The following is a 25,410-nucleotide window of genomic DNA, read 5'->3' on the forward strand; positions in this document are numbered from 1 at the left end:
ATCACTGAGATCATATGCAAATACTCCACTACACAAATATTTATGGGGGTTATTAGTAAGAATTAACTCAATCAATGAAGAGTTAACAGGGCCATGTGGGTTTTGAGATCAATTGAGTGAGATAAAAATCTATGCATATTAAATTGATCTGAAGCCAGGGATAGCTAATCCAGATTCAAATCCCCCAAAATGACCAACTCCGAGGACAGAAAAGGTGTTAAACACTCAGAAATAGCAACAATAGCATCTGCCATGGCAGCAGGGGGGCGGTTCATACCAGCAACATATACATTTTGGTTTATCTACAACCAGGTTGTCACATTTCTTGGGAACAAAAATATTTATTTAATAAGTCACTTTCTGTGCACTTTAACAATGGGCAAATATGTATGGAAGGTTTCGTTCAAATCCGAATGGGTGTTGTCAAAAAAGCAATTGAATTCTAATGGATTTATCCTGTTTTAATAGGCACTGTTAAAACAGGATAAGACCCTGTTTTAATAACCCATGGAACTTGCGATGCAATGATTGAAACGAAGGAGAAGCTTTATAAACTTTGTTGCTTTATTCTTAACAGGAATATCTTATTAACAGGCAACTACCCTCAGAACGTGTTGGAATGAGTCCCAATACTCTAACAAATTTAGCTATGCTGCAGACAGATGCTGAAAATGAAGTAAAAATAGACTTCACTCTATAAAAATATGTTCGACTACCGTAGTCTTCCGTGTAATTAGATGTAAAAAGATATTGGAAGTAGCCTATGCACCGATCATAAACTAAATATAATAATGTTTGTGTGTGTCGCGCAAACTCATTTATTGGATTATTTATTAGAATAGTACATTTCATGTGTAGTGGTTTCGATGCATATTAGCGTTTGTGATTGAGTTTGCCCCATCAATATTCTCATGTTCAAATCTCAGAGCCGGCTCACAGCACAGAGCTGGTGAGGTGAAGGGTTGAGGGTGAACCCCACGGATGGTGTGAGGTCTAGATCATCCTCTGTTACTCCAGGAGGAGGAGTGAAACGAAAGCGCTGTAGGAGGGAGGTGAAGAAGAGGAAGAGCTCCATCCTGGCCAGACCCTCCCCCAGACACACCCTACGACCTGCGAGAGAGACCAAAGATACAGAAAATAGCATGAAGTCTGTACAAAAGGCTTGCAATGAAATTATTTGTTATATAATGAAGTTAATATACCTGCAGAGAAGGCCATGAAGGCGTCCCTTTTGACAAATCTTCCGTGCTCATCCAGAAAGTGGGAGGGGGTAAAGCTGTGGGGGCTCTCCCATTCGCTATCGTCCTGTAGGACCGACGTCAGTAGAGGAATCACAGATGTCCCCTGCAGTAAAGGTGAAGCATAGGACCTCTTATTTTCAGAGTAAAAGTGATGAAAATTGGTTTAATAAATGTGCACACTCAAAAGGAGTGGATTGCAACTTCAGGCAGAAATATATACTTATGGCATGCCCATACTCCAATATTTCACAATAATGTGTTGTCATCTGGATGCCGTCTTTTTGCATCCCCCAAATGTGGAATCCTTACCGATATCATGGACAGTAATGGTTTGAGAACATGCCAAGATTTGAAAGATACATACACATTACCAGGCAACTCCTTTTTTTCTATATTTACAACTAAAGTCAGCTATTCTGGTCTACAGAGTCTTTTGGGAAACCACCAAACCATCCAGTGATGGATTTAAAATACACTGGGCTCTGGGCTCCCAAATGGACTGATCTCTATAATATATAAACAACTTTTGGAAAGCTCATATTCTGAGCTAGCCATTAAAAAAGTATGGTCCACAGATCTAATTCAATCTTTACAATCCTTTAACTGGAACAGACTATAGATGTCACGTGTACTCCCTCTCCGGCGCACTAAGTCACCAGGCTGCTGATTATTACACACACACACCTGTCACCATCATTACGTGCACCAGCACCTCAGACTCACCTGGACACCATCACCTGCCTGATTAACTTCCATATATCACTCCCTTTGGTTCCTTCCCCAGACATTGTTTCTGTTTCATGTCTGTGCATTGTTCGTTCTTGTTTTGTATTATGTTTCGTTTACTGATTAAATGATTAACTCCCTGAACTTGCTTCCCGACTCCCAGCTCACACGTTACAATAGACAAATATGACCTTGGCATCCTGTAATCCCAACCATCAATTTATACAGGCAGGGTGGGAGGCATGGTTTCCAGGTGGGGAAGGAGGATGCGGGCAGGTGGATAGGAACTGAAGGCGGCAATGGATTGGGCTTCTCTTTGTATGCATTTCTTTTATTGTTTTTTGAACCTGTAACCTCCCTTCAGAAAAAAAGAAGACAATATGAAGTTGGTCACAAAATAAACAAAGAGATTTGGATATCCAGGTATCTGACCTTTTTGATGAAATATCCCTGGAAGGTGACATCTCGGCTGGTGGTGTGAGGGATGGCCATGGGTGCAATGTTGGCCAGTCTCTGGGTCTCATGGATCACTGCATCAGTGTAGGGTAGGTTCTTCCTGTCCTCTACCAAGGGCTGACGACTTCCTATAACCTTGCTGATCTCCTCCTGGACCTGATCTGAGACAGAAAGGAGGGAGGGTTGGAGTTACTGCAGTGAAATGTACACTGAGTATACAAACATTAAAAACACCTGATCTTCTTTCCATGACAGACTGACCAGGTGAAAGCTATGATCCCTTATTGATGTCTCTTGTTAAATCCACTTTAATCCGTGTAAATGAAGTGGAGGAGACAGGTTAACAAAGGATTTTTAAGCCTCAAGACAATTGAGACTTTATTTAACTAGGCAAGTCAGTTAAGAACACATTCTTATTTACAATGACGGCCTACCAAAAGGCTTCCTGAAGGGACAGGGAGTAAAAATAAGTAAAATATAAATGTAGGACAACACACACACCACGACGAGAGAACACAACACTACATAAAGAGAGAACTAAGATGACAACACAGCATGGTAGCAGCACAAAACATGGTACTAACATTATTGGGCACAGACAACAGCACAAAGGGCAAGGTAGAGAACAATACATCACACAAAGCAGCCTCTGTCAGTAAGACTGTCCATGATTGAGTCTTTGAATGAAGAGATTGAGATAACACTGTCCAGTTTGAGTGTTTGTTACAGCTCGTTCCAGTCGCTAGCTGCAGCGAACTGAAAAGATGAGCGACCCAAGGATGTGTGTGCTTTGGGGACCTTTAACAGAATGTGACTGGCAGAACAGGTGTTGTATGTGGAGGATGAGGGCTGCAGTAGATATCTCAGATGGGGGGAGTGAGGCTTAAGAGGGTTTTATAAATAAGCATCAACCAGTGGGTCTTGCGACACGGATTGTCTATGCGTTCCATTCAGAGGGTGAATGGGCAAGACAAAATATTTAAATGCCTTTGCACGGGGTATGGTGAAGGTGCCAAGCGCATCGGTTTGTGTCAAGAACTGCAACGCCGCTGGGTTTTTCACACTCAACAGTTTCCTGTGTGTATCAAGAATGGTCCACCACCCAAAGGACATCCAGCCAACTTGACACAACTGTTGAAAGCATTAGATTCAACATGGGCCAGCATCTCTGTGGAATGCTTTCGACACCTTCTAGAGTCCATGCACCAACGAATTGAGGCTGTTCTGAGGAAGATGTTCCTAATGTTTTGTACACTCAGTGTATAAACCTGACTTAACGTTTAACCTTCATTAACCAAGCCATCCTTATCTAGTTTCATAATATATTCTTCAATCTGGCTCTTTGCCAATGTTTATAACTTTTAACACCATGAGTGCTTTACTGTTTCATGTCTGTGTGTCACAGGTGGCACCTTAATTGGGGAGGACGGGCTCATAGTAATGGCTGGAACGGAATCGAACACATGGTTTCCATATTTTTGATACCACTCCATTCCAGCCATTATTATGAGCCGTCCTCCCCTCAGCAGCCTCCTGTGGTGAGTGTGCGTGCATGCGTTTGTGTTTATATCAATCCTTACCCTGTATATGGGGGTACTTGGCCATTAGCAGCAGACCCCAGCGCAGGGTTGTCCCGGTGGTGTCAGTACCAGCACCAAACAGGTTAGCAACACTAAATACCAGGTTGTCGTCATGGTAGAGAGAATCCATATTGCCAGATTCCTAACAGAAACAGACCCGCAGATGACATGAGTTATGTACAGTCTTTCCTCAACTCTTAGCCAAGAGAAACTGGCATGCATAGTATTGATGTTAGCCCTCTGATTACAATGAAGAGATAAATGTGCCACGCTGTTCTAGGCAGATTAAGTTGGCCCTTCTTTAAACTGGACAATAATTAAGATAAGATCAAACTAGAGCTTGCTTTGTGGAGAGTGGTGCTTATACACCTGCATTGCTTGCTGTTTGGGGTTTTAGGCCGGGTTTCTTTACAGCACCTTGTGACATCAGTTGATGTAAGAAGGGCTTTATAAATACATTTGATTGATTGAAAAAAGCAGAGCATCTATTTATCATGGGCAGTCCTCTTCAAATCTTTACAATCATTGAATCAATATGTTCTGACCATGAGAGTTTACAATCTAAAATAACACCAAGTAGCAGCCACACCATTAATTACCAGATTCAGCTGATGTCCAGAACTTAGGGAATGATTTGTATCAATACAATGCTTCATTTTGGAGATGTTCAGGACCAGTTTATTACTGGCCACCCATTCTCAAACTGACTGCAGCTCTTTGTTTAGTGTTGCAGTGATTTCACTAGCTGTGATTGCTGACGGGTTGAATCATCAGCTTACATGGACACAGGCTTTGTTTATTGCCAGTGGCAGGTCATAAAAATAGAAAAGAGTAGAGGGCCAAGAGAGCTGCCATGCAGTACACCACACTTTACATGTTCAACATTAGAGAAGCTTCCATTAAAGAAAAAACCTTGGGTTCTATTAGATAGATAGCTCTGAATCCACAATATTGCTGTCACGTCCTGACCAGTGAAAAGGGGTCATTGGCCATAGTAGAATGGTCAGGGCGTGGCAGGGGGGTTGTTTTGTGTGTTTTGGGGTTTGTTTGTTTCTATGGGAATGTGTTCTAGTTTTCATTTTCTATGTTTCGTTTTCCAGGTTTGGCCGAGTGTGGTTTCCAATCAGAGGCAGGTGTCTTTCGTTGTCTCTGATTGGAAGCCATACTTAGGCAGCCTGTTTTCCTTTGGGTTTTTGTGGGTGGTTGTTTTCCGTATTAGTCTTTGTACCTTACAGAACTGTTGGTCGTTGTTATTTTTCTGTTTAAGTGTTCTCCTTTAATAAATGTAAGAATGAGCACTCTACACGCTGCGCCTTGGTCGACTCATTACGACGAATGTGACAATGGCAGAGGTTGAAAAGCCATAACACATACAATTTTTCAACACGTTATGGTCACTAATATTAAAGGCTGCACTGAAATCTTTTTATTATACATTTCTTTAAACCAATCATCAGTCATTTGTGCCAGTGCATGTTCAGTGGCCTTCTCCATAAGCATTCCGAAAGTCTTCATTTGTTTTTAATCAATACTGTGCATGTGGATGATCGTTCCTATTCTGTTTGTAAACACCCTCGTAGGTTGATTAATAACCTGAACCAGATTACAGTCACTGGTTACAGTGAGAAGCTTCCTCTTCAGCGGAGAGCTTGATGACAACCAGTCAATATTCAGGTCCCCAAGATCGTAGACTTCTGTTTATTACACATACACCATTTTTTTTTTAACCAGGCAAGTCAGTTAAGAACAAATTCTTAATTACAATGACGGCGTACCCCGGCCAAACTCTAACAATGCTGGCCCAATTGTGCATTGCCCTATGGGACTCCAATCAAGGCCGGTTGTGAAACAGCCTGGAATCGAACCAGGGTCTGTAGTGACGCCTCTAGCACTGAGATGCAGTGCCTTAGACCTCTGCGCCACTCGGGAGCCTCCATCAAGCATTTCACACACATTATCTAGATATTGACAGTTAGAACTTGGTGGCCTATAGGAGCTACACTAAAATAGGCTTTAGAGGAGGCAGGTGAACCTGCAACCACAACACTTCAATAACACTTGACATGAGATCCTGTCTAAGCATTACAGGGATATGTCTCTGAATACGTACAGCGACAACTCCCCCATAGGCATTCCTGTGTCTTCTGTAGATGTTATCATTGTATTGCTAATGATGTATCAAATGAATTATCTACGTGAGTCTCATAAATGGCTAATATATGAATGTTTATCTGATGTTAGCAAGTTATTAATTGTATTAACCTTATTTCTAAGGCTACATATATTAATATGGGTTATTTTTACCCCTCTCCTGTGTAGCTTATCAGAGATAGACATAATATGGAAAAGAAGAAAAAAAAAGATAATCAACACATTCTTTTAAATCAGCTTGAGGAACTGTTTTAGTGTTTGAGTCTGTGTGAGTTTACATGTGATTCTACTGACATAGAGAACTAGTTAGATCCTCCTTCAGCTGGCATTTAGTCAAACTGGTTGAATCAACATTGTTTCCACGTCATTTTAATTAAATTATGTTCAATCAACGTCGAATAGATGTTGAATTGACGTCTGTGCCCAGTGGGATGTTAGTGTTGGACAACACAAGTTAGTTGTGTTTTTTGGCAGTAAAGTGAACCACAAGGTGGCGTAATAAGTATTATAAACCCGACAGTTTGGTTTCTGGATACTCGTTTTCTGAATGTCTTGGTAATTTAGACAATATTCCACAGGTGTAACGCAAAATTACTCGTTTACTGTTCTAATGGTAACAAGTTTATAACACCAACAAGGCACCTCTGGGTTTTGTGGAATATGGCCAATATACAAGGACTGTATACAGGCACTGCACTTCGCGGCATGCAGTGCCTTAGCTGTGGTAAATTGACCATATACCACACCCCCTTGGACCTTATTGATGAATTATATTCTGTACAGTTATACTGAGCAATATTAATGCAACACTTTGTTATGAATTAGTGAGATGCAGATTCTGCATTAAGTCTTCATACCTCCAGGGTCTGCTTTCGGACAAGGAACGAGTCCACAAAGCCTCTACACATCTGAGGGTTCAGAGTCTCCTTCAGGCCCCTCACCAGATCTGTCACCTCCATCTTCATATCAGCAATATTCTTTTTCAGACGTGTCAGGTTGTTTATCCACGGGCCCAACCAGGGGAACATGTTGTATATCTACACATAGATTCAGGTAGAATACGCATAAAACAATATTATATTAATTATAACACACCACAACTATGATTAGATTACTAAATACATAAATTCAAATGTGATACACACATGCATAAATATGTAATTATTAGTTGTGAGGACCAATAGTGATATTCAATATTGTTTGATATCGATATGAGCAAGGAATATTGTAATGTTGGTTTATTATTTTTACTATTCTGTAAAAAGAACATTACTTTTCCTGCATACACAAAACCCTCAAACAGACCTCACAGACTCTCAATTTAGCATATTTAAATTAATTGCCTGTTGATGGACCTATAATATAGGCCTCCCTAACTGACCAGTTTGAATACAATATTATAATACCAGAATATTCACGCCTGGCCCAATAGACAATCTGCAAACAGTTGTCTGAACTTCAAGGAGCCATGGAAGTGAACAGAAAAGTGAACATACACAGTTGCAATATATTTTATGCAAACCGATACGGAATCACAAAAATGGTACTGATATTGACATCATTTTGTATATCGGTGCCCATCACAAGTGATTATTTAACCATATTATATATAATAATTACAATGATATAATTAATAGTAAAAAATATTTTAGACATTTAGCAGACGCTCTTATCCAGAGCGATTCACAGTTAGTGCATTCATCTTAAGATAGATTGGTGACACAATCACATCTCACAGGCATAGTAAGTACACTTTTCTCAATAAAGTAGTTATCAGTAAAATCAGAGCTAGAAAACTTTTTTTTGGGGGGGGGCGAGGAGGGGTTTATTAAAGATTGTTTTTGAGGAGGTAGAGTTTCAGGTGCTTTCGGAAGATGGGCGGGGACTCTGCTGTCCTAGCTTCAGGGGGAAAATGGGCGGGGACTCTGCCTGGCCTAGCTTCAGGGGGAAGCTGGGCGGGGACTGCCTGGCCTAGCTTCAGGGGGAAGCTGGGCGGGGACTCTGCCTGGCCTAGCTTCAGGGGGAAGCTGGGCGGGGACTCTGCCTGGCCTAGCTTCAGGGGGAAGCTGGGCGGGGACTCTGCCTGGCCTAGCTTCAGGGGGAAGCTGGGCGGGGACTCTGCTGGCCTAGGTTCAGGGGGAAGCTGGGCGGGGACTCTGCCTGGCCTAGGTTCAGGGGGAAGCTGGGCGGGGACTCTGCTGTCCTAGCTCCAGGGGGAAGCTGGGCGGGGACTCTGCTGTCCTAGCTCCAGGGGGAAGCTGGGCGGGGACTCTGCTGTCCTTGCTTCAGGGGGAAGCTGGGCGGGGACTCTGCTGTCCTAGCTCCAGGGGGAAGCTGGGCGGGGACTCTGCTGTCCTAGCTCCAGGGGGAAGCTGGGCGGGGACTCTGCTGTCCTTGCTTCAGGGGGAAGCTGGGAAGGGACTCTGCTCTCCTAGCTTCAGGGGGAAGCTGGTTCCACCATTGGTGTGCCAGGACAGAGAAGAGCTTGGACTGGGCTATGAGGATTTTATTTGATATGTTATATGTATACATCATGAATATTGTATATAAATGTATAAGCAGCTTAGTAATGGGTTATAAACTGTACAGTAATGGTTTGTAATAAGTTTACTGGCACATCAAGTAAAGTATAACTGAGTATGTACATTTTAACTTGCAAGAATTCATAACAGGTGTTCTGTTTCCTAGTTTTATTGATTGCACTGAGACAGCCATTATTTACTCAGAAAATACAGTAAAAACAAAATGGTCTGAATAAGCAGACTACCTGAATTGATGCAGAACCTGTAAGGTGTATACTCTCATTGGCCCTGTCGGCCATGCCTGTGAATAGGGGGTCAGTGTATTCAAACCTGCTGCCATAGACAATGGCCGAGATAATGTTGGAGACGGCATAAATCACAGGCTGTGCTGTGTCAAATGCCTTACCTGTAATAGACAAAACATCTAATCAATTACTAAATAAGCTTTCTAGAACCCACACGATCACTTAACAAGCCCATTAGCTATTTACTAATAATGTGGTTAAAAATAGCCTGATTTTAACCAGGCAATTAAGCCTAGGCATCCCCTATAAATACATCATACTACTTCTACTACTAGTGTAGAGATACCGGTATTGCTCTTACCCTCATGTTTTTCCAACACTTCAATCAGGTAGTGAATTTCCTCTAAGATTTTCTCCTCACTCCCTTTCTTGCCCATCCCAAAGTCTCTAAGGTTTGTCAGGGCAAAGCGCCTCATCTCTTTCCATGAGTCTCCATTGGCAAACAGAATCCCTGTAAAGAACGTAGTTTGTTTCCATGACAATTCAAAGTGTAATAATAATAAATTATGATATTTACTATAATATGCCATTTAATAATGAGCATGTACCAAATATATATATAAAATCTGCCAAATTATCTCTGCATCCTTTCTGGTCATGATAATCTGTAACTATTTAAGACATTTTAGACATTTATATAATTTGCAGAAGATTAGAGTAAGAACATTTGATGAATTGTGGAAAGTCTGATCTCTGCATTCACCATTCTAGCCTGATCTCTGCATTCACCATTCTAGCCTGATCTCTGCATTCACCATTCTAGCCTGATCTCTGCATTCACCATTCTAGCCTGATCTCTGCATTCACCATTCTAGCCTGATCTCTGCATTCACCATTCTAGTCTGAAATGTCAGAAAGGAGTGGTATTATTCAGAATTCACTTGTCAGCTATTGGATCCCTTTCAACCAATTAGAGGACAGCCTAATTCAAACACAGTATTTGGCAACATTGGTTGTTGTCCTAAACCCAACCACTGTTTCTGCGAGGGTACTGATTGGACCATTTTCTGGCTTATTCCAAACGCCAATCTATTGGATAAAGGGCAGGCTGATACATGCAGTAAAACAAATTGGTGAATGCAGCAATCAGACTTGTTCCACCAGGCTAGAATAAGACTTTCAACAGCTTGTAATGCATTTCATATCCAACTCATCTCAAAGTGTCTGAAATTGATTGTGTAGCTCAATAAAGTTTATTTAAAGTAACTATTAGGTGAAAATCTCACTTTTAAAAGTTCATAATTTGTTAACTCGTACCCACAATGTTGTTGAATCATCCTATGCTCATATTTGTGGCCAACACATACATTGGAGAACAAACGCATGGATTGCTGTTTTAGCTTGTTCATAGACTGCTTACAGATTAAGGAAATCAATAAAACAGGTTGTAATTTGGGTGAATGATAAGAGAATTATCTAATAAAGGTAAATGAATCAATAAACCATGATGAATTATTAGTCATACAGCAGGGTTAATGAATAATCAATGTAATGATCAATGTAGGGATCGATTGGTCTGATTAGTTCCGGAAAGTCCAGGAACCACTGGAGAGGGAAAGAAATGTGTGTATGCAATTAGTATAAAGAGCTAGAGAAGCAGATGGTCAAGGGAGCAAAACTTCAGAGAGTTCCTAACCTTGAAGGAAAGGAACAGGCTGAGCTAGAAGGTGATAAACAGTGTGAGAAGTTTATGAGGTTGCAGGTCACCAACAGATTGTGTGTAAATGCATGTGCGTAAGTAAGCAAGAACTATATAATGACTGTTGTTATCCTGACGGCAGAACGTTCTCATGAATAAAGCTACAGAAACCTTTTGCAGAAAGCTGAGTCCTTGCCTAATTATTTTAACCCATTGTCTTACAAACCTTGGGCATTAGTCAAGGCAAATTGATTATTGATTATTATCATCAAGATATAAAATTCCTTTAACAATTGGTCCTTCGAGCCGGATCTCAAAAACTGCCGCTGTCGTTCCAAAGAGACACCGAAACCGTGCACGGGCGGATGAAAAATCCGTAAATCAAAGACCTGGCCCTTTACTGTGAGTTCTTTACAGGCCGGTGGCAAACTGGTACGCGACAGAGGTGGTGACGAGATTCAACGAACATTGAAAAACTCAGCTGCAAATTATAAGGTTAGTAGACTTTATTCATACTTTTGGGGAATAGCACCTGTATGATTACATTAAATAAGGGGTGAGTGATATACCTATAGGTCTGCATTACATAGTGAAATGAGTGATACACCTGTGTGTCTGCATTGCATGGTGAAATGAGTGAAGTACCTATAGGTCTGCATTACATGATGAAATGAGAAATACACCTGTATGTCTGCATTGCATGATGGAATAAGGGACACAATTGGGTGTTGGCATTTGATGAGAAAGCGATTGTTGTGAGTGAAAGGCAAAAGCGATTGTTGAGAGTGTAAGGCAAAAGCGATTGTTGAGAGTGAAAGGCAAAAGCGATTGTTGAGAGTGAAAGGCAAAAGCGATTGTTGAGAGTGAAAGGCAAAAGCGATTGTTGAGAGTGAAAGGCAAAAGCGATTGTTGAGAGTGAAAGGCAAAAGCGATTGTTGTGAGAGTGAAAGGCGGGAGCAAGTAGTGAATTTTAATGTACTCTGGGTGTTAGACGCTGAAATTGGTGAATGTTATAGCTGGTGACCTGGCTTCAGAAGTTTGCGTGGAGAAAAATCGGTTTTAAAGGGAATCAAGTATTCTGCGCGAATGGAAGGCAGGAGGTAGTTGTAAATTCAAAACGACGAATTCGAAAACGAGACAGGGTCCGAAATAGACCCTGAGCAACTGTGGCCACTGCATAAAACTAAACTAGGGCTTGTGGTGAGACCTGATAACGTAGCAAAAGGGTCAAAAAAAACATAAGGGGATAGTCGGTACCTAAATTTAGGGATTTAGGTCTGATATCTATGGGTGAAGTGAGACCTAATATGGCGGAGTGAGAAACAGATATTAGTGTCAAGAGTTACATGAAGCAACAAATAAATAGGCTGTTAACCTGTTAGGGCTAGGGGGCAGTATTGACACGGCTGGATAAAAAACATACCCGATTTAATTTGGTTACCACTCCTACCCAGTAACTAGAATATGCATATACTTATTACATATGGATAGAAAACACCCTAAAGTTTCTAAAACTGTTTGAATGGTGTCTGAGTATAACAGAACTCAAATGGCAGGTCAAAACCTGAGAGATTCCTTTACAGGAAGTGGCCTGTGACCATTTCTTGAACTTCTTTTCCATCTCTATCTTTTGCTAAGGATCTCTGCTCTAACGTGACACTTCCTACGTCGTCCATAGGCGCTCAGAGCCCGGGAAAAACCTGAATGTCGTCATCCCAGCCCCAGGCTGAAACACATTATCGCCTTTCTCAAGTGGCCGATCAAGGGACTCTGGGCTTAGGCGCGTGACCCGACCGCCCCCGTCTTTGTGATTTTTTTCCTCTGTTTGCCGAAAAGGAGATTCCCGGTCGGAATATTATCGCTTTTCTACGAGAAAAATGGCATAAAAATTGTTTTTAAACAGCGGTTGACATGCTTCGAAGTACGGTAATGGAATATTTAGAATTGTTTTGTCACGAATTGCGCCATGCGCACGACCCTTCTTTACCATTTCGGATAGTGTCTGGAACGCACGAACAAAACGCCGCTATTCGGATATAACGATGGATTATTTTGGACCAAACCAACATTTGTTATTGAAGTAGCAGTCCTGGGAGTGCATTCTGACGAAGACAACAAAAGGTAATCAAACTTTTATAATAGTAAATATGATTATGGTGAGTGCTAAACTTGCCGGGTGTCTAAATAGCTAGCCCGTGATGCCTGGGCTATGTACTTAGAATATTGCAAAATGTGCTTTCACCAAAAAGCTATTTTAAAATCGGACATATCGAGTGCATAGAGGAGGTCTGTATCTATAATTCTTAAAATAATTGTTATGCTTTTTGTGAACGTTTATCGTGAGTAATTTAGTAAAATGTTAGCGAATTCCCCGGAAGTTTGCGGGGGGTATGCTAGTTCTGAACGTCACATGCTAATGTAAAAAGCTGTTTTTTGATATAAATATGAACTTGATTGAACAAAACATGCATGTATTGCATAACATAATGTCCTAGGGTTGTCATCTGATGAAGATCATCAAAGGTTAGTGCTGCATTTAGCTGTCTTCTGGGTTTTTGTGACATTATATGCTAGCTTGAAAAATGGGTGTCTGATTATTTCTGGCTTGGTACTCTGCTGACATAATCTAATGTTTTGCTTTCGTTGTAAAGCCTTTTTGAAATCGGACAGTGTGGTTAGATTAACGAGAGTCTTGTCTTTAAATAGCTGTAAAATAGTCATATGTTTGAGAAATTGAAGTAATAGGATTTTTAAGGTTTTGAAAATCGCGCCACAGGCTTCAAGTGGCTGTTACGTAGGTGGGACGAATTCGTCCCGCCTGGCCCAGAGAGGTTAATTAGGGCTTTACGACCCCTGGAAAAGAGTTTATAGTTGCAGACGTATGAGAACTAATGTCCGATCAATATCCCCTCTATAGATAAAGTTTCGAGAGAGATAGAGTAACTATGCTGGGATGAGGGATTGCGTGTGAGGAGAATTCTGTCAATAAATCGCGAGAAAAAGACAGACAGTAAAAACCTAAAAATAAAACGGGTTGCAGTGTTTGTCTATGAGCGAGATAAAGACAGGGTTAGGATAGATACGTCTAGTCATTCTAGCAGAATAACTCTATATTGTGAAGGAAAATTAGTGGGTGTGATACACATAGAAAACATATTGCTCAAATCAATGGTTGGAAAAAAAAAGAGCTGGATTGTTCTTTTAAACGGGGGATAGAAGCAATGTGTCATATAGCATACAAATAATTATTCTTCGAAATAGAAAAAAAAGAGCTGGTTGGTTCTTTAACCTCTTACATCTAGACGTTCCGCTAGCGGAACACCTGCTCCAATATCCAATGATGGGCATGGCGCGAAATACAAACTCCTCTAAAATCCGAAAACTTCAATTTTTCAAACATATGACTATTTTACAGCATTTTAAAGACAAGACTCTCGTTAATCTAACCACACTGTCCGATTTCAAAAAGGCTTTACAGCGAAAGCAAAACATTAGATTATGTCAGCAGAGTACCCAGCCAGAAATAATCAGACACCCATTTTTCAAGCTAGCATATAATGTCACAAAAAACAAAACCACAGCTAAATGCAGCACTAACCTTTGATGATCTTCATCAGATGACAACCCTAGGACATTATGTTATACAATGGATGCATGTTTTGTTCAATCAAGTTCATATTTATATCAAAAACCAGCTTTTTTACATTAGCATGTGACGTTCAGAACTAGCATACCCCCCGCAAACATCCGGTGAATTTACTAAATTACTCACGATAAACGTTCACAAAAAATCTAACAATTATTTTAAGAATTATAGATACAGAACTCCTCTATGCACTCGATATGTCCGATTTTAAAATAGCTTTTCGGTGAAAGCACATTTTGCAATATTCTCAGTAGATAGCCCAGCCATCACGGCTAGCCATTTAGACACCGAGCAAGTTTAGCCCTGACCAAACTCCGATATACTATTACAAAAGTTTGATTACCTTTGTTGTCTTCGTCAGAATGCACTCCCAGGACTGCTACTTCAATAACAAATGTTGGTTTGGTCCAAAATAATCCATCGTTATATCCAAATAGCGGCGTTTTGTTCGTGCGTTCAAGACACTATCCCAAGTGTAAATAAGGGTCACGAGCATGGCGCAATTCGTGACAAAAGATTTCTAAATATTCCATTACCGTACTTCGAAGCATGTCAACCGCTGTTTAAAATCAATTTTTATGCCATATTTCTCGTAAAAAAAGCGATAATATTCCGACCGGGAATCTGCGTTTAGGTAAACAGAGGAAAGAAAACAAAGCATTCGGTCGACGCGGGCACGCGCCTGAGTCTCACAGTACTGTAACCAGCCACTACCCAAATGCGCTACTTTTTTTCAACCAGAGCCTGCAAAGCCACGATTCAGCTTTTTGCCGCCTTCTGAGAGCCTATGGGAGCCGTAGGAAGTGTCACGTTATAGCAGAGATCCTCAGTCTTCAATAAACAGAGGCAAGAAGAACGACACCTTGTCAGACAGGCCACTTCCTGCATGAAATCTTCTCAGGTTTTGGCCTGCCAAATGAGTTCTGTTATACTCACAGACACCATTCAAACAGTTTTAGAAACTTTGGAGTGTTTTCTATCCAAAGCTAATAATTATATGCATATTCTAGTTTCTGGGCAGGAGTAATAATCAGATTAAATCGGGTATGTTTTTTATCCGGCTGTGAAAATACTGCCCCCTAGCCATAACAGGTTAAAATAGAGAAAAAAAGAGCTGGTTGTTCTTTGAAATAGAGAAAAAAAGAGCTGGTTTGTTCTTTTAAGCGTGGGTCATACGAATAATTATTAGCTATGGGAGAAGTGAGACCTAATATGGCGGAGTGAGAAACAGATATTATTGTCAACAATTACATTAAGCAACAAATAAATAGGCTGTTAACTAGGGCTTTACGACCCCTGGAGTTTATAGTTGCATACGTATGAGACCTAATGTCCGATCAATATCCCCTCTATAGATAAAGTTTCGAGAGAGATAGAGTAACTATGCTGGGATGAGGGATTGCGTGTGAGGAGAATTCTGTCAACAATCGCGAATGAGATGAAGGCAGGGTGTTAGGATAGATACGTATAATCATTCTAGCAGAATAACTCTATATTGTGAGAAGGAAAATTAATGGGTGTCGATACATATAGAAAACATATTGTTAAAATCAACAGTCGCGAAAACAGCTGGTTTGTTCTTTTAAGCTGGAGATGGAAGCAATGTGTAATATAGCATGCGAATAATTATTCCCCAAATTCTAGGTTAATAACAGTAAATAGCATACACATAAAGATTAACAGCGAGTAGACACTGATTGTATTTGGTCCAGAATTGTATAAATTAAAGCACATAGAATAAAAGATAGGTTAAGGTTCTTACGAATAATATTTCTAAAATTCTAGATTGGAAGAAGAAGCAGAATAAATACGAGGGTACTTTAACAACATGGGTAGTAAATCCTCTAAGGAGATTCCGGTATTGACGGGAGATGAACGCTTTATGCTGGGAAAAGATAAGAGGAACATTTATTTTGGGCCGAAATGGAGGAAGAAATACGATTTTGATGGATGTTTAAATGTTGAAAGATTGGAATTAAGGATAAAACAAATACATAGGGTCTGTGGGGATAAGACAGAGAAGCAGCGCACAGAAGGCCTTGACACCGCTCGTGTTTGGCTGGCAGAAGCTAGGAAGAGAGCGGAGGGGGCCAGGGATAAGGGCGTTGCTAACAATGATTTGGGTAACCAGGAGCAGACAGAGAGGACTCCCACGGCTCCCACAGAGACACCATCTAAACCCGAATTATACCCCTCCCTGGCTGACCAGGGGTGGCGGGAGAACCCAGATAACGAGGTGGTGGTAGTGAGACGGAGGCAACCACATCAAGTGCCGCCCGTACCAATACCCCCTCCCCCATATGCTGGTCCTCAGGGAGCCAAGGGAGGTAGAAAGGAAGAGACACAGAAAAGAGAACAGGTTTTAGCAAACTTATTGAGAAAAGTGGATAGAGACACTGTAGACAGAAGGGGAAAAACAGGGAGACGCGCTGACAAAGACGGAGAGAAGATGTGTTTTAATTGCGATAGAACAGGACATTTCGCCAGAGACTGTAAAACACCCTGTAAACATTGTGGCCGAGTAGGACACAACTACCGAAATTGTAAACATGAACAATAGTGGTTCAGTGGTAGAATTCTTGCCTACCATGCGGGGGGCCCGGGTTCGGTTCCCAGCCCATGCACCATGGGACTAAAATGTAATTTAATTATTGTTATGTTATGATTGGAACCATACGGTTGTTAGTGTTTGTTTAAGATAGAAACCGAACGTTTTGATAGCTTGTTTAGTTTAAATAGAAAGACAGAGTCGATAAAGTACGTTGTTTGTGGTCTAAATGGCCTGTTTTAAGGATTTATAGAGAATGGGAGTTGTATTTGAATGACGGAATCAAGGAAAGGGCAGTTACCTAAATCTAATGAATTATAAGGAGCGGAAATTAATAATTGCGACAGAATTGTGGCGATATACATGATATTTTTTTTAAACCCTTGGACATTTCATAAGACTATAAGCCAATATCTGGAGAGATTAAAGGACGTGTCCAACACTAATAGTGGGTTAATAGAACCCCCGGTAGTGGATGGATTTGATGCCCCGTATTAAGAGCAATTGAAAATTGCTTTCCTCAGTGGAATGCGCCCCGAGATAAGTCATGCCATCAATCAGAACCTCGTAGGGGGGGGGGGGGGGGGGGGGGGGGGGCTAGCAGATCTGAGGGAAGTAAGAGGCCAGAGAGGGGGTTGAGACAAATACAGAGAGAAGAAGATCAGGCGCCCACAGCCAGACTCAGAGGAGGAGGATGGGGCATGACTAACTATGGAGAGCGGGGGAACAGACACTAGTGAGGGGAAGGACGATTTTCAGAATTTAGTTATAAACAGCGATTATGAAGTTTTTGAATTGGCTACAATTGATTTGGCATTACCACAAGAACAGAAACCCTATTTGACACTAACAGTAATGGGAGAGAGAATCAAATTTCTGTGTGATACTGGGGCGTGTCTTGTTTTCTGAGTTTTAATAAACACATTAAATTATTTTGATAGGGGATGTTCTGGGAACCGGGGATACAAAATGTAGATAAAGTTCTTAGCTTTAAATTGTTTAATGTAGTAAGAAACACGGTTATGAAAGGGTGGTATGACTTTTGACCCCTCTGGTGACTTTTCCTGTGTGGTCTGATCAGCAACATTGAAAAGCCATTTGGATGGTGAATTTAAGGTCATTGGTGATATTGATTTTAAGGGAATTTGTAGAACTGATAATTATGATGGAGTTAAAGTTCTTAGACACAATTGATAATTTGAACCAATGGGAAGACTAAAAAGGGCAAAGCCTTAGACTAAGGGTAGGCTTCCTTAAGTCTATTTTCCTAGAACAATAAGGGTAAAATAATTTTTCTTGGTGGAGTAAATCAGATTAGTCATTTTGATCTGATTATGTTATTTGAAAATATTTTGACCAGTAGCAGGGGTATTTTTTTACATGATCTAGATAAGTTTATTTTCCCTTAGGAAGTCAGCTGTTGTTGAATTCAGTGTAAGAGATTTAACATAACAAGGCTGTGGAATTGATATAATAGTATTACTATATTTTGTTGTGAATAAGTTTAATAATGGTAGACTTATGTCAACAGGACAGGGATATATGACATCTGTAGGTGATCCAGGATTATTGAGGGTATCGAGATAAATTTAAGTAGATAAGCAATATCTAGACAGGTTGATTTTTCTAAAGTTCAGGAGTGCAACCAAGGAGACAATGAGACATTTAGTCAATATTTGGAAACAACCCAGATTTGATACTTTCTGTTATCACAAAAAGCTGGAGACAGATAGAAGGGCAGACAGAGAGATCCTCCCCTGCACTGCTGAAACCTTGAGGGTTGGGGAGTAGCAGGAAGAAAGAAGGGGGGCCAGCAGGAGTTTTGATTTTAAGTTTGATTGGTAAATTTGCTAGGAGATATGATCATTTTGTTGAAAGTAATTGTTACCCTAACTAAAAGGACAATGAAAGCTTAGTTGGTTTCAGGTGTTAGACACTGAACCATTGCCCAGACACTATTCTGCACAGTAGGCCGAAATAGTAGCATTGACTAGAACCGGTGAAATAAGAAAGGAGAGAAAAGTTACTATTTACACAGACAAGCACATAGACATTTAAAACCATACAAAACAGCACAGATAAATCTTAAAGAAGATAAAACACTTGACAGAGAGTTGTTACAGAATAGCTGAGGATGAAGGCCCCAGGGAGAATTGGACATGTGGAAAATGAAATGGGGCTAGAAGGTGATAAACAGTGTGAGAAGTTTATGAGGTTGCAGGTCACCAACAGATTGTGTGTAAATGCATGTGCGTAAGTAAGCAAGAACGATATAATGACTGTTTTGTTATCCTGACGGCAGAACGTTCTCATGAATAAAGCTACAGAGACCTTTTGCAGAAAGCTGAGTCCTTGCCTAATTATTTTAAACCATTGTCTTACAAACCTTGGGCATTAGTCAAGGCGAATTGATAATTGATTATTATCGTCAAGATATAAAATTCCTTTAACAGTGAACTATCCCTTTAAGTATGGGACATAGCCAGAATAAGAGTAAAATATCATTACCATGTCCTTGGTTGAAATCATAGAACACAGGCGTGATGTCCCTGTCCCCAAAGTCCTCTGCCTGGTTTACCAGCGCCTGCTTGACCGTCTTGTATCCTGCCAGAACCACCACTTTCTTGGGTCCAAAGTGAACCGTGAAGATGGAACCATATTTCTTGGAGAGCTGGACAGATAAAGTATACATAAAAGTAAACCATAGACTCAGTTATGTCTCGTAATGCTATATGACTAAACACATAACTGGACATCACATGCAGCTTGTTTAACATGTTTCAGTCAAGAAACAGTGTGAAGACGGTGGTTTACAGTTGATGTCAGACCTAGGTTCAAATACCAGTCAATGTAATTGAATTACTTACAAAATAATTAGTATTTAGACAAAGTTTTTTATTGGAAATACATTTGTAAAGTATTGGTGTCAAGCTCCCGCTCCCAACGTCACCTGTCTACTAATCACTGGTCCTGGCAACCCATCTTTATGCAAACCTGGCAACCATCATTACGCACACCTGGCACCCATCATTACGCACACCTGAGACTCAGTCACACCTGGACTTCATTACTCCCTTGATTACCTCTTTATATAGCACTCTTGTTATCAGTCATCAGATAGTATTGTTTATGTTTCCATGTCAGAGGTCTGGTCATGTCATTAACTGCACCTGCTTACTGACTCCCTGCATCTGTTAGAATTGGCATGTATTTACAACTACTTGTTTTTTTATTTGAAATAGTTGTTTTTGGCTGTGAATTAGAAAATAGTCAAACACAAAAATGTCATACTTAAGTACACTATGTATTTGAACCAAGGTATGTTTTAACCTCTCTAGGGTAGGTGGCACCAAATCGTCCCACCTACGTAACAGCCAGTGTAATGCCGTGGCGCGTTATTCAAAAACCTTAGAAATGCAAAAACTTCAATTTCTCAAACATATGACTATTTTACACCATTTTAAAGACAAGACTCTCGTTAATCTAACCACACTGTCCGATTTCAAAAAGGCTTTACAACGAAAGCAAAACATTAGATTATGTCAGCAGAGTACCCAGGCAGAAATAATCAGACACCCATTCTTCAAGCTAGCATATAATGTCACATAAACCCAAACCACAGCTAAATGCAGCACTAACCTTTGATGATCTTCATCAGATGACAACCCTAGGACATTATGTTATACAATACATGCATGTTTTGTTCAATCAAGTTCATATTTATATCAAAAAACAGCTTTTTACATTAGCATGTGACTAGCATGTGACTAGCATTCCCACCGAACACTACCGGTGAATATACTAAATTACTCACGATAAACGTTCACAAAAAGCATAACAATTATTTTAAGAATTATAGATACAGAACTCCTCTATGCACTCGATATGTCTGATTTTAAAATAGCTTTTCGGTGAAAGCACATTTTGCAATATTCTCAGTAGATAGCCCGGCATCACAGGGCTAGCTATTTAGACACCCAGCAAATGTAGCACTCATCAAAGTCAGATTTACTATAAGAAAAATGTTATTACCTTTGCTGTCTTCGTCAGAATGCACTCCCAGGACTTCTACTTCAATAACAAATGTTGGTTTGGTTCAAAATAATCCATAGTTATATCCAAACAGCGGCGTTTTGTTCGTTCGACTCGGGCACGCGCCTAAGCCCACAGTACTCTGATCGGCCACTTGCCAAACGCGATAAAGTGTTTCAGCCAGAGCATGCCTCGATATCATTCAGCTTTTTCCCGGGCTCTGAGAGCCTATGGGAGCCGTAGGAAGTGTCACGTTATTGCAAACATCCTCAGTCTTCAATAAAAAGAGCCAAGATGAAACACAACTTCTCAGACAGGCCACTTCCTGCATGGAATCTTCTCAGGTTTTGGCCTGCCATTTGAGTTCTGTTATACTCACAGACACCATTCAAACAGTTTTAGAAACTTTCGGGTGTTTTCTATCCAAAGCCAATAATTATATGCATATTCTAGTTACTGGGCAGGAGTAGTAACCAGATTAAATCGGGTACGTTTTTTATCTGGCCGTGTCAATACTGCCCCCTAGCCCTAACAGGTTAACAAGATCCTTGAAAGGATATTCCTAGGGTGCATCTCGGGCGCCGAAGACGTGGATTTCGATTATGGCAGCCCCCCGTACCTCTCTGATTCAGAGGGGTTGTGTTAAATGCGGAAGACACATTTCAGTTGAATGTGTTCAGTTGTACAAATGACTAGGTATTCCCCTTTACTTTCAATATTCTAAAGTGGCCTCATCTCCTTCCTTGCAACACATTGGTCAATGTCAAAGTATTTTGATCATAGCCTGGTCCCAGCAAAAAACATCTGGGACCAGGTTACTTGGGCAGGACATATCTATTGAAATACATTACAGAATAGAACATTAAACAACATTCACCACCTAAAAGCATGTACAATGTGCCAGAGTTCATTAATCAGTTTGCTTACTGAACTTTTCAAACCTGGTGAAATAACAAAAAACTATATAAGTGAGACAAAACAGATCAAATCAACCTCAACATGTTTTGTTCTGAAAGCAACAGAGGACTACATCTTACCTCACAGAGAGAGCAGTAGGGCTTCTTGAGATCCAGCTGGAGCATGTTACCAAGCAGGGGCAGCGGCCTCGGTCCTGGAGGCTCCTTCCGCTGTTCCTCAGAGCTGGAACCAGAGAAGAAGAGGTAGAAGACCAGCAGAAACAGCACAGTGCCCAGCAGTGTCACCGTGCTTGATGCCTGTAGAAGACCTTCTATAAGAGACATCTTCAAACTGAGCTCATACACCTTATACTGGGCTAAAAATACAACGCACTAATGCTCCGTTATGGAACAAGTGTATGTGCTCAGAGAACTTCCACGACAATAGATCTCCAAGGAATGCTATTTGTATAACCACCCCACCCTATTGGAGCAAGATGAGAAGAGGGAGGGTACAACCTCAGAGGAGGAGCTAAACAATGCAACTCCAGCAGGTCTGTCGACATATCATATCATTGTGAAACTCGCATGATATCACCTGCAAGTCCTTGACAAACTCTCCATATGATTTGTTTCCTGGTCTTTCCAAAAAAGGTAATACATCGAAAGGCATTTACAGGCCCGGCGAAATGGAATTAGGCTGATGGACCACATGTAAACTTTATTCCATCACCGAATGGATGATGAGGGTTACATAGATAGAATGAGGTTAAATCTAATCATATTTGGGATTTGATTGTGTTACTAAAGATCTTCAGAAATCCCCCTCTGTTGTCTATATACTTTGAAAACTCTATTAATATCATATAAAAAGTCAATAAATTACTAATTGACATATATTTACATCTCCAATCATATATAATAACTTTTTAGACACTTCAAGGTGTTCCACTTTTGATGTTTTATTTGTTTAATGTGAGTCAATGATAATCAGGTAAATGGTCTGGTAAAACTATCTGCAGTGCAGACAGTGGGAGAAAGAACAGGTCAGGCTGGATCCCAATAATCCCTCTGCCACTTGAGGTTACAAAGGTCAGTTTACACATTCCAAAGACAGAATACATTTCCAAGCTCTGTAAAAATCTGAAAACCTCTTATTGAAGAGAGGAAAGCATTACTAACAGAAGTCACCTTAACCCTGCATATACAGATACTTCATTAAAATACAATATTTAAAAATATGCTTTTTCATCATAGTCCTATGTTTGTATATCATGTGTAGTCTAAGCCAGAAGTCGACCCACGATTTAATTTTCTCTCCAAAAGGTTTTTTGTCATTTCTTTTTTAAGATTTTCAAGGATTTGAGTGGAAATCTGCTGCCCCAGCCTCCCACTCTCAATGGGTTAGTATGTCTCATCTCTCCTTTAAATTGATCAAATGAGGTTCACTACCCATGGTGCTACTGACAAATCTACAAAGGTATGGCAGCCTTTCATTTCATTTGTAATCAGATCCACATCTCTGGCTTTTGAGTGACTATAGATTATTTAGGTTAGGGACCTAAAGGTGTACGCACAAATCTATAGGTGAATAAGATAAATGCTTTCTTTACACAGCTAATCAGAGAAGTATTTGTGAGATTGTGGTTGTGGAAAAAAAAGACACATGGGTCTGTACATCCATGTGTTTGCCCTGCCCTACAGCCACATCACCTCTGACATCTGCCTTTAACAAAATGGATCACTGCTAGGCTAAAAGGGAAATATACACTCCCAGCCCTCTGCTCTATAACAACATTTTCATCAATAAATTGTGACTGACACCCACATACGATTTCTGTTGATGGACAAAGGAATTCAGCTCAAAATTACTTTTGCTTAGGAAATCTGTTTGCAAATACTCCCACAAATAAATATACATCCAGGTAACTGCCAAAATAAAGGAAACACCAACATAAAGTGTCTTAATAGGGTGTTGGGCCATGACGAGCTAAAACAGCTTCAATGCACCTTGGCATAGATTTCACAAGTGTCTGGAACTCTTTTCTTCCATGAGAAATTCCATAATTTGTCGTTTTATTTTTGGCTGTGGAAACACAGTCCCAGGCGCCACTCCAGATTCTCCCATAAGTGTTCAATTGGGTTGAGATCTGGTGACTGAGACAGGCATGGCATAGGGTTTACATTGTTTTTATGCTCATCAAACCATTAATTGATTGTGGATAGGGGCATTGTCTTCCTATAGGGGTATAATCATGGTATCCAAAATAATGGCACGCCCAGCATTTTATACATGACCCTAAGCATGATGAGATGTTAATTGCTTGATTAAGGAGGGTAGGAACCACACCTGTGTGAAAGCACCTGCTTTCAATATACTTTGTATCCCTCATGTACTTGTGTTTCCATTATTTTGGCAGTTACATGTATGTGGTCTGTCTCAATGTAATCAAAGTATGAAATTATTATGGTATTATGAAATATAATATCTGTTTGGGCTTACTTGTGATCAATTTGCAATGTACAAATGATAACAATTATGTTCCGGCCCAATGACTATCTGCTCAAGAAAAAAATCTTCCTGCGACTGAATGTAGTTTCCTACCCTCCTGGTCTAACCAGTTTGGAAATACACATTGGGCCCAAACTCTCTCCTCTGCAATATTGCCTCAAAAATTGCCGCTGTATCATGGGCTTCCGATGTGCTGCCATCATGGTTGGGTGATTACATCCAAAATCTGCAAACTCACAAAAGTGCACAACACACAAGAGTTGAAACAAAGGTTACTTTCTGTCAAAAAGGTGTGATTGCTGAGGGTTATGAATCAGGGTCATTTAACATATGGTGTAAAGTCTGGTAGAACCTGACCCAGGAGGCGGGACTTAAATCCTGTCAGTGATCATTGACAGTTCTTAATCCTACATAGATCCCTGTTAACCAGCAAGTGAATAGACAACTTGTCCCAAAAGAGCTGGGGGGGAAGTTGGAGAAGAAATGGCATAGAGGAGGTGTGTTACTTTTTGGAACAGTATTTTTGCTCACGGGTACATTAGATCAACCCGAGAAGCCTTTGCAAGGGTTAATTCTATATTTTGATATCTATATGAGCAAGACATATGATAGCGGTTTATCCTTGCTGTTAACCTACACTATATATTACATGACTGTTCCTGTAAGCACAAAACTCTCTCACAGATCTTCTCAAAGGCTATCAATTTACTTAATTGTTTGCTGATGGTTGATATTCAAACTGGTTAGGTAGGTTTAGACTCCCAGAGCATTCACACCTGAGTAAGGCCAGCGTGTCTATGTATGCGGGTGACTCAACACTATACACATCAGCTACTGAAACGAGTGAAATTACTGCAGCATTTAACCCATAAGAGTCAAAGCCCTGTCTAAGCCGGGGGGTCTAAGCCATATGGAATTATTTTAAGAATGTCATACCAAGGATCATTTAGCTATTTGATTTAGAATTTTAAGCCCCCTTTTTTTAGTGGACTTTACTGCTATAAGCCCATACAAATGCATTGAACAACAGATTCACAACATGGAACAACAGATATTCCCCCCAAAATCAAAAGGAAGTTTGTTCTGAAGTGTCTGTCCTATATCTGAGAGATATAAGAAAGATCAGGAAACATATACACTAACGGTCAAAAGTTTT

General features: G+C 40.4%; 1 protein-coding gene across 1 annotated transcript; it reads right to left on the minus strand.

Moving 5' to 3' along the window:
• Positions 1-546: 546 nt before the first annotated feature.
• On the minus strand, positions 547-22,208 carry LOC106606454 (cytochrome P450 2K1). The gene is made up of 9 exons (XM_045719864.2): positions 21,884-22,208; positions 19,323-19,485; positions 9,283-9,432; positions 8,922-9,082; positions 7,012-7,191; positions 4,004-4,145; positions 2,400-2,584; positions 1,203-1,344; positions 547-1,110 (listed from the first exon to the last, which is right to left on the minus strand). Exons 1-9 carry the CDS (start codon positions 22,085-22,087, stop codon positions 923-925), a joined length of 1,515 nt encoding a protein of 504 aa, XP_045575820.2. The 5' UTR covers positions 22,088-22,208; the 3' UTR covers positions 547-922.
• Between the last annotated feature and the right edge of the window lie 3,202 nt (positions 22,209-25,410).

Source organism: Salmo salar, chromosome 06, assembly GCF_965601325.2.
Source record: "Salmo salar chromosome 06, fSalSal1, whole genome shotgun sequence".
NCBI lineage: Eukaryota > Metazoa > Chordata > Actinopteri > Salmoniformes > Salmonidae > Salmo > Salmo salar.